The 13,424-nt window shown below is 39.2% G+C and overlaps 1 protein-coding gene across 2 annotated transcripts in view; it reads right to left on the bottom strand.

The window, feature by feature from the left end:
• ENPP3 (ectonucleotide pyrophosphatase/phosphodiesterase 3) overlaps positions 1–10,704 on the bottom strand; it is a 102,830-nt gene extending 92,126 nt beyond the window's left edge. The window contains exons 1-4 of one of the 2 annotated variants that reach the window (XM_017852799.1): positions 10,577–10,704; positions 8,832–8,950; positions 4,434–4,509; positions 985–1,107 (exon numbers count right to left, since the gene is read on the bottom strand). In XM_017852799.1, coding sequence (XP_017708288.1) covers positions 985–1,107; positions 4,434–4,509; positions 8,832–8,945 — 313 coding nt within the window. In that variant the 5' untranslated portion in view covers positions 8,946–8,950; positions 10,577–10,704. The remainder of the gene's footprint in view (positions 1–984; positions 1,108–4,433; positions 4,510–8,831; positions 8,951–10,576) is intronic. The other variant, XM_017852800.1, reaches the window with a different exon arrangement.
• Between the last annotated feature and the right edge of the window lie 2,720 nt (positions 10,705–13,424).

Below are 13,424 nucleotides of genomic sequence, written 5' to 3'. Positions count from 1 at the left end.
AAAAAAAAAAAAAAAAAAAAAGAAATAGCCAATGAGAATAACTGATATCAAATGGGGGAAATTTAACAAATTTTAAAATCTTAACAAAATTAGCAAAACAAAACATTTTGCTTCATAGATATTTCTCATTGTAGAACATTCTAGCTAATTAGTGAAGTAGAAATGACAGACTATTTCATTTCTGTCTTTGTTTCAAAAAAAATTACTTGTAGATAATTAAGTAAAATGAGGTCATTAGGGTGGGCCTTCATCCAGTATGACTGGTGTTCTTATTAAAAGGGAAAATTTAAACATAGACACAGACAGAGAGAAGACTATGTGAAGAGACACAGATTATGTGAAGATGAAGGCAGAGCCTGGAGCTGTGCTGCCACAAGCCAAAGATTGCCAGCACCCACCAGAAGCTAGGAGAGAGGCATGGAGCAGATTCTCTTTCGGAGTCTTCAGGAGGACCCAACCCTGCCAACACCTAAAAGTTGGACTTCCAGTCTCCAGAACTGTGAGAAAACAAACTTCTGTTGGCTAAGCCACCCAGTCTGTGGTAGTTTGTCGTGGCAGCCCTAGGAAACTAATACACAAGGTATGTAGATGAAAATTTGGACACAGACCTGGCGCAGTGGTTCATGCCTATAATCCCAGCACTTTGGGAGGCCAGGGTGGGAGAATTGCTTGAGCCCAGGAGTTCAAGACCAACCTAGGCAACATGATTAAGTTTTGTATTTTTAGTAGAGATGGGGTTAAAAACAATTAGCCACGTGTGGTGCTGCATGCCTGTGGTCCCAGATACTCAGGAGACTGAGGTGGAAAGATCAATTAGACTCAGGAGATTAAGTCTGGAGTTAGCCATGATCATGCCACTGTACTCCAGCCTAGGCAACAGAGTGACACTCTGTCTCAAACAAAAGGAAAGAAAAGAAAAAAATTTGACATGTATTAATAGTAGCACAACCAACATGCTAATAAACTTATTCTCAGAACTCATACTTGATTCCACACAGGTGTCTTCAAAATCCCAGCAGCAATCGCCTCGGTCTTTACATGCCACATCACACCGGCAGTTCTCCAGTCCTCTAAATGATGCATCAAAGCACTTCCTCCTGCAGCTGCCTGCAAAGTAAAGGAAATAGGGCCCCAACATTTAGGAGCTATCCAATATCTCACACTTAAACAGTGGAAGCATACAGGAAGTACATGGCACAGACTACAACAGACAACTAGATGATTTTTATGGTGCTACAGGATCTACCAGTGCAATGTAATAAATAATGACACTGATAAGTCCGGGCGCCATGGCTCACGCCTATAATACCAACACTTTGTGAGGCCAGGGCGGGAGAATCACTTGAGGTCAGGAGTTTGAGACCAGTCTGGCTAACATGGCAAAACCCCATGTCTACTAAATATACAAAAGTTAACCAGGCATGGTGGTGCACACCTGTGGTCCTAGCTACTTGGGAGGCTGAGGCAGGAGAATTGCTTGAACTCGGGAGGCAGAGGTTGCAGTGAGCTGAGATTGTGCCACTGAACTCTAGCCTGGGCGACAAAGCAAGACTCTGCCTTAATAATAATAATAATAATAATAATAATAATGTGTTCAAGAAGTACATGGGAGCACATGGGGTGGGACAAAAACTAGCAAGGGGATTCAAGGACACCATTGAGTCTTGAGAAAGGATCAAGATTTTAAAAATCAGTGAAGCTAAGGAAGGCATACTTGGAGAACAGCAGATGGGTTATGATGGCTAAAGGGGTAGAGTTCAAAGGTAGAGGTGGACTAGAGTGAGGAAAGGTGCATATGCCATACTAAGAGGCTTGAAGCCCAACCTTTGGTAACGGGAAGTCATTAAAGAGTAAGCAGAGAGTAATGAATTAGATCTGTGTTTTAGAAAGTCACTCTGGAAAATAGGTGAGTAGGGTAGGGATGGAAACTCTTGAACTAAGCAAGAAATTTTAACCCAAACCAAAAATGATAAGGGCCTGAAGGAAGACAGTAGCAGTAGACATAAGGAAGATGTAAATAGAGCTAAGAGAAATTAAAGTGCAATTAGTTTGAGTTTAGCTTTATATAAAGAGTGAAGAAGAGGAATGAGCCAAGGATGACTTCCAAAAGTAATTGTTTCAGGCACTGTGCTGGAAATTGCAGATTAAGTGATAAATAATGCAGATATAATTGTAGAGACTTTATATAATAAAAAATTTTAAGTGGTAACTGCAAAGTAACAGTGAATAACACACAGTAATGGCACAACTGGCTAGCTAATTCTGTAATAACATGCACAGATTTTAAAACTCACATTAGAAAAAAAAATACATAATGCCTATGGAAGGTGAGTTAACTGGAGTGGAAAATGGTGAAAATGACTCAGGGTTGGGGTTTAGGAGAATAGATGCAGTGGAAAAATGAGTAATAAACAGGATGACTATGTTAAGGATGCAGGCAAAAAGAGGCTGGAGTTAATTACCAATGTCCTGCCGGGGAGAGGGAAGAGAGTACTGCCACATAGGGCTGATCAACTCAGATGAAAGGAAGAGGACAAGGAAAAATGACTCTGGGAAGCCAGCCAATGGGTGTACTAAAGTGAATGAAAGAGTTGGAACAAAAGGAGGTTTTGTTCCGACATTAGATATGCCTTTTGCAATCAATTTATATGATTTAGGGGGTAAAATAGCCAAGAAATGATGCCCATTTGTGTGAACTAACGTCAAAACAATACTACTGAAATGGCCTGTCAACATTTCTTTGATCAAGGAATGGCACCATGGCCCAGAAACACAACAGCCAAATGACCAAGGGAAGATAGTAATCTTGCAGCAATTATTCAACTTTTCAGTTCTGCTGCGCTCCTAGGTCATATTAGGGAAACTGAGTATTTCTCAAGTAGATACATGGCTGGAAAATTGCCAGTTAACCTTACTGAGGCTTCCTAATGCTGCAGCAATGAGACTTACTCCACTGGAGTCACACTAGAAGGTTTCAGTGATATTTAAAAAGGGGTCCAGAGCTTTGTGCAGTGGCAGTATAGTAGCCAATGAGGTTTATTTGAGACATGATTATTGTTCATAAAATTTTTAAGAAGACAAAAATGGGGTAAGCGTGCTGGGCACAGTGTCTCACACCAGCAATCCCAAGGCTTCAAGAAGCCAAGGTGGGAGGATCACTTGCATCCAGGAGTTTGAGACCAGCCTGAACAACATAGTGAGACCCCATGTCTACACAAAATTAAAAAATTAACCAGGTGTGGTAGTGCATGCCTGTATATCAGGTACTTGGGGGGCCAAAGTGGGAGGATCACTTGAGCCCAGGAGATTGAGGCTGTGGTAAGCCGTGATCACGCCACTGCACTCAGCCTGAGCAACAAAGTGAGACCTTGTCTCAAAAAACAAACAACAGAAAGGGAGGGACATGAATGATCTAGCAACTGGCCTCATATTTCACCTTAGTAAAAGTAATAAAATAATATGTAAAAAGATTATAGGTAATTCTTTTTATATTGTCATTTGCAAGTGGTGCATTTACTATTCATAATAATGAAATACAGCAAAAGGAACGTGAGGTATTTTATATTTGGGGACATATTTCTCCTGTTTTCTTTGCTTCTTATGAGAAACAAATTTTTTGAAGATATTATTATGCACTACTTTTCAAAAATTTGGCACTGCCCAATCAGAACCAAGAGATTTTAAAGGCAGAACAGCTCTAGCATGGTGTCAAGGTACAGGGTGGTGGCAAGAGGTCATGGGAATGAAGCAACAAAGACTTTCAAGACTAAGTGGCTAGATATTTTGTCATCAGATGTTGAAAATGACAGTGGTAGCAGAATGAAAAGCCTGTGATCCACTTACCAAAGTCCATTATAAAGATGAAGAAGGGCTGGGCATGGCGACTCACACCTGTAATCCTATCACTTTGGGAAGCTGAAGTGGTTGGATCACTTGAGCCCAGGAGTTCGAGACCAGCCTGGGCAACATAGTGAAGCCCCATCTCTACCAAAACTGCAAAAATTAGCCGGGTGTGGTGGCACCCACCTGTGGTCCCAGCTACTTGGGAGGCTCAAGTATGGGAGGATCACCTGAGGGCAGGGAGGAGCTGCAGTGAGCCGAGATTGTGCCACTACACTCCAGCCTGAAAGACAGAGTAAGACCCTGTCAAAAAAAGAAAAGAAAAGGGTGGAGACATGTAAGAGAAAAACACACTGGAATGATAATGAATCTCAAACGAGCAGGGTGAAAAAGTAAAGTCCAGAAAGTACAGTGAGCAATGCCAACCACAGATGTGGGCTCCAGATAAGTAGAGTGTAGAGTGGGAGATGTCTAGGAGCAGAATGCTGCACAGAGGACAGAGGAGGCTTGGGATGGGAGATACATTTTAATGAATTAAGGCCTGAAGAGAGAAGAAATAAGGGAATGCTCTGAGAAAAGACTGAGGGGTATACCTTGCTTTTCCGGTTTCCTGAGTCCAAGTCCCAGGCCTAATCCAAGTGACATGATCACCAACAAAGCAAGAAGAACCTATTGCAAAAAAGAAAAAGTAGCTTTTATAATGTTTTAAAAAATTACAAAGATACAAATAACCACCCTTTCTCAGTATTCTCTCTAAGTACCTGCAGCATGCTAGTTATACCAGATACCAGATCCAACAATGATCTAGTATCTGGCCTAACTAGAGGTATAGTATTTTATTTAATGCTTGAAAATAAGAAAGAATATTTTGGAAGAATTTAAAGATACCAATTATTACAGATCTTCAAATTCAAACACATTTACCATTCAAATGCAATGAACCTAACTGCAAATTGAGTTAAAGTTAAGAATTAAAACCATAAAACCATTTTTGTGGGCCATTTTTTTAAAACCAGACACCCATTTGTAGATCATTTATTGAAAAGAATTCCAGAACCATTAAATCCTTAACTGCCTCATTCTAAGGGATCAGGGCTTTTTTTTTCCTACTCTATCACAGGATGATGATAATATTTAACCTGCATAAAAATATATTGTCCAAATAAATGATCTGCTTTGGTCTTCCACTCATACAAACCACTTAGGTAATTTGGAAACTGCCTGACCAAAGATTGTTTGTGTCATTCATTATCACTCTGCTGACAAAGCCCTTTGGTGTAACGAACTTCATGCTATGATTAGATTAATCTATGATACAATTAAAGATAATTCTTCTAGCTGCCCCCTTTGGTCTTACATGAAGTTCAGAGATAAGTATGCTGGATGACAGGGCTTGAATACTGTGTGTTGTCATGAAGAATGGCAAAAGGACACACAATCAAATTACTCAGGAAAGTATTTTACAATAACCTTTGTTATAGTTTCAGACACACGCAAAAAAAACTTTCACAAAAGAAAAATATCAGATTTTGCTTAGATAATTAGGAACTACATGATTTTTTTTTTGAGGGTTGATTTCATTCTGAAAGTCAACTGGAAAATTAACACATCTAATGTTTACAATGGAAGTGAATTCAACCATTGGGGAAGCTATGTTAAAATACTAAGAAAACAATTCTTACATGAAGTGTCAAAGTTAGCCCAAGGGTCAGTGACCTTTCAGTATGTATTCATTCAGTGGAGAGGACGGAGGGAAAAAATGAACATAAACATCTACTAAATAGCACCATTAGCAGTTCATCCCTTGTCATGGTGCTTAGAAGACACAGGCGACTGAGACTAGAGTTACTACAAAGCAGAAAAACAACATTGGGGAACTCCTGCTAAACCTCACGAGTCATAGACTTACAAATTAACATATTTTGGTTTACACTTTATCTTTGGTACTTTGGCTGTTCAAACTTGCTAGAAAATCAACAACATCTAGCTGTTCTTAAGATTCTTTAAAACTTCACAATGTTTAATGTTAGAATCTGTTTCTTCATGATTTTGTATTTGTTCCATGTATTTGTGGCTTGTTTTCTACATGATTCTGTGAGCTCCTTGAGAGTAAAAGGCTTATTTATTATTATTATTATTATTATTATTATTATTTAGAGTTGGAGGTCTCACTATGTTGACCAGGCTGGTGTGGAACTCCTGGCCTCAAGCAATCCTCTTATCTTGGCCTCCTAAAGTGCTGGGATTATANTAAACCTCACGAGTCATAGACTTACAAATTAACATATTTTGGTTTACACTTTATCTTTGGTACTTTGGCTGTTCAAACTTGCTAGAAAAATCAACAACATCTAGCTGTTCTTAAGATTCTTTAAAACTTCACAATGTTTAATGTTAGAATCTGTTTCTTCATGATTTTGTATTTGTTCCATGTATTTGTGGCTTGTTTTCTACATGATTCTGTGAGCTCCTTGAGAGTAAAAGGCTTATTTATTATTATTATTATTATTATTATTATTATTTAGAGTTGGAGGTCTCACTATGTTGACCAGGCTGGTGTGGAACTCCTGGCCTCAAGCAATCCTCTTATCTTGGCCTCCTAAAGTGCTGGGATTATAGGCACTAGCCACTGTGCTGTGCCTAAGAAGTCTATTTTAAAGCCTTTATAATCATTTACTATAAATAAGTAATTCCAAAAAAGCTTCTAGATATTGGGGTGCACATATATCTAAAACGATGTTACGCGGTGAACAAAGTGGGGAGAATACTCTGAATGTCAAAAACCACTGAGAACACATCATTTGGCTTTAACTGGGCTAAACAAAGAGTGCTAGAAACACAGCAGATACCTTCAAAATGTTTACATGAAACTTTAGTAAAAGTTTGAAGACATCAGGGTGCTTTTGAAACAATGATTTAAAAATATTGAACTTCATTATATATACTCAAAACCACTAGAAAGATACAAAGAAGGGAAATTAATGATGCACAAATTTTGCTGTGGAAGATTTTATAATTTCCTGAATTGATAAGCTAGGATAAATATAATAAACATGCTTAAAGTCCCAGCTACTCGGAAGGCTCAGATGGGAAGATCATTTGAGCCCAAGTTGGAGCCCAGGTTGCTACAGTGATCTATGAACATGCCACTGTCTTCCAGCCTGGACAACAGAGAAAGAATGTGTCTCAAAATAAATAAATAAATATATATATATATATATATATGCATAAGAACTGTAAAGAACACTCTGAAATTGAAATTCCCAGAAGGATAAAGATTAAATGGAATATATTCAGGATTTATTTTGTTACTGGGCTTTACACACATTAATTCACATTGTTTTATTTACTTCTTGAAACAATTCTGGAGAGACAGAGAATAGTGGTGACCTTAAAGTGCAGGATACAGGGAAAAACTGCAGCAAGATAGGTGTGAAAAAATAATGCAATTAGTTTTGGTATAAGGTACTGAGTCAGGAGTCAGGACGCAGGCATTTGAAACAGGCTAGTGCACTGGGGCACACGCATAGTCCCCAGCTACGCAAGAGGCTGAGTGGGAGGATCGCTTGAGCCCAGGGTTCAGGACCAGCCTGGGCAACATAGCGAGACCCAGTCTCTAAAAATATACATATTAACAAAATAATAACATCTTTTAAAAAAAGAAATTGTGTGACAGAGACTGGGCAAAAAGTCGGAGTTAGTGGATTACTTGGAATTCTTGGCTGGGGATATGACTCTTAAAAAAACTAGAGGCCAGGTGCGGTGGTTCATTCCTGTAGTCCCAGAACTTTGGGAGGCCAAGGCAGGTGGATCATTTGATCCAGAAGTTTGAGACCAGCCTGGGAAACATGGTGAAACCCAGTCTCTACAAAAGAAAAGAAAACTCACAAAAACTTAGCTGAGCCTTGTAGCATGTACCTGTGGTCCCCAGCTACTCAGGAGGCTGAGGCAGGAGGATCACCTGAGCTGGGAAACAGAGGTTGCAGTGAGTTGAGATCCCAACGGAGGGAGACCTTGTCTCAAAATAAAATAAAATTAAAAGACTATTAGAGAACATGAGATTTCTTAAGAGATCTTAGATAGGGTTTAGTGAAGCTTGTGTTGTAATTTTCATGAGAATAGAGAAATTGTTGACTAAGAATGCAGAAAAAGAAAAAGTCATAAAAATGAAAATGTCAGTGTCATAGTGGAAGCAAGGGGAGAGAATAATTCAGAATGAGAAAGTACCAGGCAGTTATTGTTGTTATGAACACTCAAGTGGACAAAGAATGAGGAGGACTGACTTTTGAGTCGGGGACTTAGTACGGTAGAAAAAAAGCCGGAGCACGAAGGAATGGTTGGGGCCTGAGAAAACTGAAGCAATGAAATAAGCCCTCTTTTCCCCAAAATTTTGATGGCGAAGGGAAAAGAGTAATAAAATCAAGGAAATGGATAAGCATATTTCTGGAGTAAAAAGAAAAAGGGAAAAAAATTTAAATTAAGAAAAATAAAGAAAAAAGAAAAAATCAAGGAAATTTTTTTGGGGGGGCTGAGGAGTGGTGGCAGGAGATCTTACCACATAAAAGGACAAGAAAGAGAAAATAGACAAAAGAGACTATCTCTAGGAGTGAAGTAAAATAGGATAAAATTGTTGGTTCGGTAAATAATAGGATATGATTATTTTAATTTTCACTTTCTTGTCTTAAAATACTCATGCAATAAAAAAGTGATTGAGAGGTAGTTATAATCACGCAAAAAATCAGTGTCACAAAGCATTCTGTCATGGATTCCAACTTTTGAGATTAATGAAATGTTAACTTGTTGTTACTCAAATTTCTTGTAAAATATGATTTAAGATATTAATTTGCATTAGAGTTTTCATAGGGATAACACTTAATACAGTTACTTAAAAGTTTACATTTTAATAGCAATACAAAGCAATGTAAATGGGAAATCATACTTTTAACATTTGTCACAAAACTGGAAAGACTAAAAATAAGAATTGTACTTACAATGCAAGCTATTTTATATTTCTTAAGAGTGTTCTTCTTAACAGGTTGTTCTGTTGCTAAAGTCAACACAGATTCCATTGTCCTGGTATCAGAATGCGGTAGTGCTCCTTTCATCTAATCTGGCAAAGATAAACTGTATGAGTTACATAGCTGTGCTTGACTTTTAACTGTTTAGGAAGATCACAGCTCTTCAGTGATTGGGCAATCTGGAGAGAGGAAAAATGTTGTAATAACGATAGTGTGAAAAGATTCAAGTTCATTTCTAGTATATTGCAGACAACTGCTCCTTTTTTCCTTATAACTTTTACTAAATACTAGTCAAGACATATATAACAAGAATAATGCAATCATCAAATTTTAATACAATCTGATCTGTTTCCTTTAAAATAACCCCAAACAAAAGGCTTGTCACAGAAATTTCAGACTTTCTGCTTTTCTATAAACTTCATAGCAGTTGAAAATCAATATAGCAAAACAAGCTTTGACTATAGTAGAAATTCTGAAACTCTACTGAACCAATATAAAGTACATATCTCTGTGATAATTATGTCTTGCTTGTTACAGTCTTCACAATTTGACTAGTTTGTATACACATTAGCTCAAGTCAAACTTAATAATATCCCTTATAAACATTTTATTCTTGTTTTTAGGTGAGCAAATTAAGGCTCTGAGTATTTAAATTATTATATATGACTTATTGCTCAAAGTTACTTATTTACTAGGTGCCAGAACTAGAACTGATACCCAAGATTTCTAACTCCCCAAATCCAAGCAATTTTCACTAATCAATTTAAATTCACTATTTTCTTATTTATCTAGACTGGTGCATCCTAGCAAGTGTACTCCATGCTGAAAAGGGGTTACAGTTTTGTGATGAAAGAAGTTAAATTAATAATTGTGTTGGCCAAAGAGAATTTTAGCAAATAGTGGATGCTAAGCTCTTTTACTTTCAGTGACCCTAAGGCAGTCATTCTCAAAGTGTGGTTCCATGGAACATGAGTTCTATGATAACCCCCTTGATTAAATAAAGCTTGAGTACTCTTCTCTAATGAAAAGATTATCAAAATCCTGTAGACTGCAGTACACCCTTTGGAAAACACTACTCTAACTAAACTCTTCCAACCCTAAAAGCAGTGAGAAAACAAATATGAAAAGAATGCATTCCAACATAAATACAATGACTGCGTCACTATTCTAACTAAACATGTCTGAAACATGGGATTTAGACACTATTTCTGAAAATCATGGGGAAGAGGATTGCTTGAGTCCAGGAATTTGAGACCAGCCGGGGCAACATAGGGAGAATCTGTCTCTACAACAACAACAAAAATTAGCCAGGCATGGTGGCGCATGCCAATAGTCCCAGCTTCCGGTGGAGGCTGAGGTGTGAGGATCCCTTGAGGCCAGAGTTTGAGGCTGCAGTGACCCATGACAGATACACAAACAAGCAGAGACAGATTTCAGACAAAGACAAGAGGGGGTGGGTACACTCAGGCAGAACAGATTCAAGACCCACTCAAAACTGATCTTAACCAAATGCAAAGTGGGTATATAAGCAAGCCCTATTGGCAGTACCAGGCAAATGGCTTAACAAACCTAGATAGGAAAATAATACGCTCCTGGTATACAATCTGGTTTTACCCTTTCAGCATGTCCACCCTGTTCTCCGTTATTCCCGGTAGGCAGAGGGACATGTGGTTTTGCGCATGGGATAGCCCTCAGGAGAGTCCCCAGGAAAATCTCACCCGGCAGCTGCTGGGAATCTCCTGACAACTGTCTTGTCACAAGGAGTGTGAGTATTCCTTCATTATCTTCTCATGCTTTAAGGCCGGGGAACACCTGGGCAAGAATCTTGGTGGGCCTTTGTTACTCGTTCCAGCTTTTGTGTAAGGGCACTGGCTCTCTCAATCTTTAATATTTAACCTAACCATTCAGTCAGTGCTGAAACAGTTGTTATGGAGGCCTGCCTGTTTGTGAGACCTGGCCTGCCACATGATCACGCCACTGAACTCCAGCCTGAGAGACAGAGTGAGGCCCTGTAACAAAAAATAAAAAATAGCCAGTTGTGGTGGCTCACACCTGTAATCCCAACACGTTGGGTGTCTGAGGCGGGAGGATTGCTTGAGTCCAGGAGTTGGAGACCAGCCTGGGCAACAAGGCAAAATCCCGTCTCTATTAAAAATTCAAAAAATTGGCCAGGTGTGGTGGCACATGCCTATAGTACCAGCTACTCAGGAGGCTGAGGTGGGATGATCACTTGAGGCCAGAAAATCGAGATGATGCCACTACACTCCAGCCTGGGCAACAAGAGTGAGACCCAGTCTCAAAAATAAAAAAATGAAAAAGTAAAAATAAATAAAAAATAAATCTGCAGCATGAGAGCCACTTTTCCTTTCGGGCATTATGGGTTTGTGCTCGTCTTTTCCATCACTCCCTTGGTTCAGTATACTCCCCACTTCACCAATTTCACCTATATCCCTAACCAGCAAAAGCATCAGCATTAGTTGTTGATACAGAAGGAATTCATTTTAGAACTAGAAGATGCCATAAAGACAACCAAATCCAGGTTCTTGCAGATTTCTTTCCAGGAACCACATGGAGTATCATGTGTTTAAAAATCATAATAAAAAAATTTGAATAATGTGGGCACCTGACTCTCCACACTGGATGAACTTAGAAGTACTCAGAGACATTTGGGTTTTCTTTTTTCTTTTTTTTAAATTTTTTATTTTTCTAATTCTGAAGCCCAGGCTCCACTTCAGTTTAATGATCTTATGTAGTTTTGACTAAGGCAGCAGTATTTTTAAAATATCCTAGCCGGGAACGGTGGCTCACACCTGTAATCCTAACACTTTGGAAGGATGAGACGGGAGGATCACCTGGGTCAGGAGTTCGAGACCAGCCTTGCCAACATGGTGAAACCCGATGTCTGCTAAAAATACAAAAATTAGCCATGCATGGTGGCTCACACCTGTAACCCCAGCACGTTAGAAGGCTGAGACAGGCAGATCACATGGAGTCAGGAGTTCGAGACCAGCCTGGCCAACATGGTGAAACCCCATGTCTACTAAAAATACAAAAATTAGCCAGCCCCATGGTGGCACGTGCCTCTAATCCGAGGTACTTGGGAAGCTGAAGCTTGAGAATCGCTGGCACCTGGGAAGCGGAGGTTGCGGTGATCCAAGATCATGCCACTGCATTCCAGCCTGGGCAACAGAGTGAGACCGTCTCAAAATAAATAAATAAACAAACAAACAAATAAATAAATATCCCTCTTAGTGATATGTAGCTCAGGGCAGTCTAAACACTTTACATTCAAATTCTTTTCTGCAAACATTTTGTCATTACTCTCATCAGATGTTCAGATTTTACAGATAAGGTCAGAGGACCACCAAAGGGACTTGGTCACTTATGCACGATTCTTTTAGTTAGTGAATCTCGGAAGTGAAATGCCACCAGTTCCTTCTTCAGAGTATTTTGCTGGTGAATCATACCTATTTTTTAAAAACAAAGACCAAACCTATGTCATAATTTGTCTCAAATTTAGGGGATTCCTAGGATCTGTGGCTTTTATCTAATCATTTGTTATGTGCCTTCCATTTTTATGGGTTTCTGAGTTCTGATTGCCTACTTGCACTTATGGCAGTGCACTGACTCTACCTTACCTTCAGTTGCTAGGGATCCTACTTTTCCTTCCTGCTGTGATGATTAGTTGTGTGTGTCAACTTGGCTAGGCCATGGTATCCTGTTATTTAATCAAACACTAATCTAGGGTGATGTTGTGATGATATTTTGTAGATGTGGTAATAACTACAATTAATTGACTTTAAAAAAGGAAATTGTCTTCAATAATGTGAGTGCACTTCATCCAATCAGCTGAAGTCCTTACAAACAAAAACAGGCTTACCAGAGAAAAAATTCATTCCCAAAACAGCAGCATTAGCCTGAGTTGCCAGTCTGCCAGCCTGCCCTATCCTACAGATTTTGGACATTCCCCACTGCCACAATCGGGTGAGCCTGGGTTTCAGAATTAGAAAAATTAAAAATTAGTGTGGTATACCCTCAACTTCACCAATTCCACCTATAGGCCTAACCAGTGAAAGCATCAGCATTAGTTGTTGAGCTTAACCTGGTGCTTTCAATCTAGTCTAAAGTCCAATGCACTATCCATTGCACCACAGAGCCTGCTGTTAACCTGGTTCTGACACTCCAGTTGCCCTTTCAGATGCTTCTTCCTGGTATTCTCCAAAATGTAACTTGATTCTATACCAGTTTTGTACACCAAGTATATTAGTCCATTTTCACAGTGCTATAAAGAACTACCTGAGACTGGGTAATTTATAAAGAAAAGAGCTTTAATTGACTCACAGTTCCACACGGCTGGGGAGGCCTCAGGCAACTTACAATCATGGTGGAAAGCAAAGGAGAAGTAAGAACCTTCTTTACATGGTGGCAGGAGAAAGAAGAGAATGTGTGCATAGGAGGTACTGTCAAACACTTATAAAACCATCAGATCTCGTGAAAATTGACTATCACGAGAACAGCATGGGGGACATCACCCCCAGAATCCAGTCACTTCCCTCCCTCAACATG

Source organism: Rhinopithecus bieti, unplaced genomic scaffold (assembly GCF_001698545.2).
Source record: "Rhinopithecus bieti isolate Rb0 unplaced genomic scaffold, ASM169854v2 scaffold_35536, whole genome shotgun sequence".
In the NCBI taxonomy this organism is placed as follows: Eukaryota; Metazoa; Chordata; class Mammalia; order Primates; family Cercopithecidae; genus Rhinopithecus; species Rhinopithecus bieti.
The sequence above is the reverse complement of the archived record's forward strand: the minus strand, read 5'-3'. Positions and strand labels throughout refer to the sequence as shown.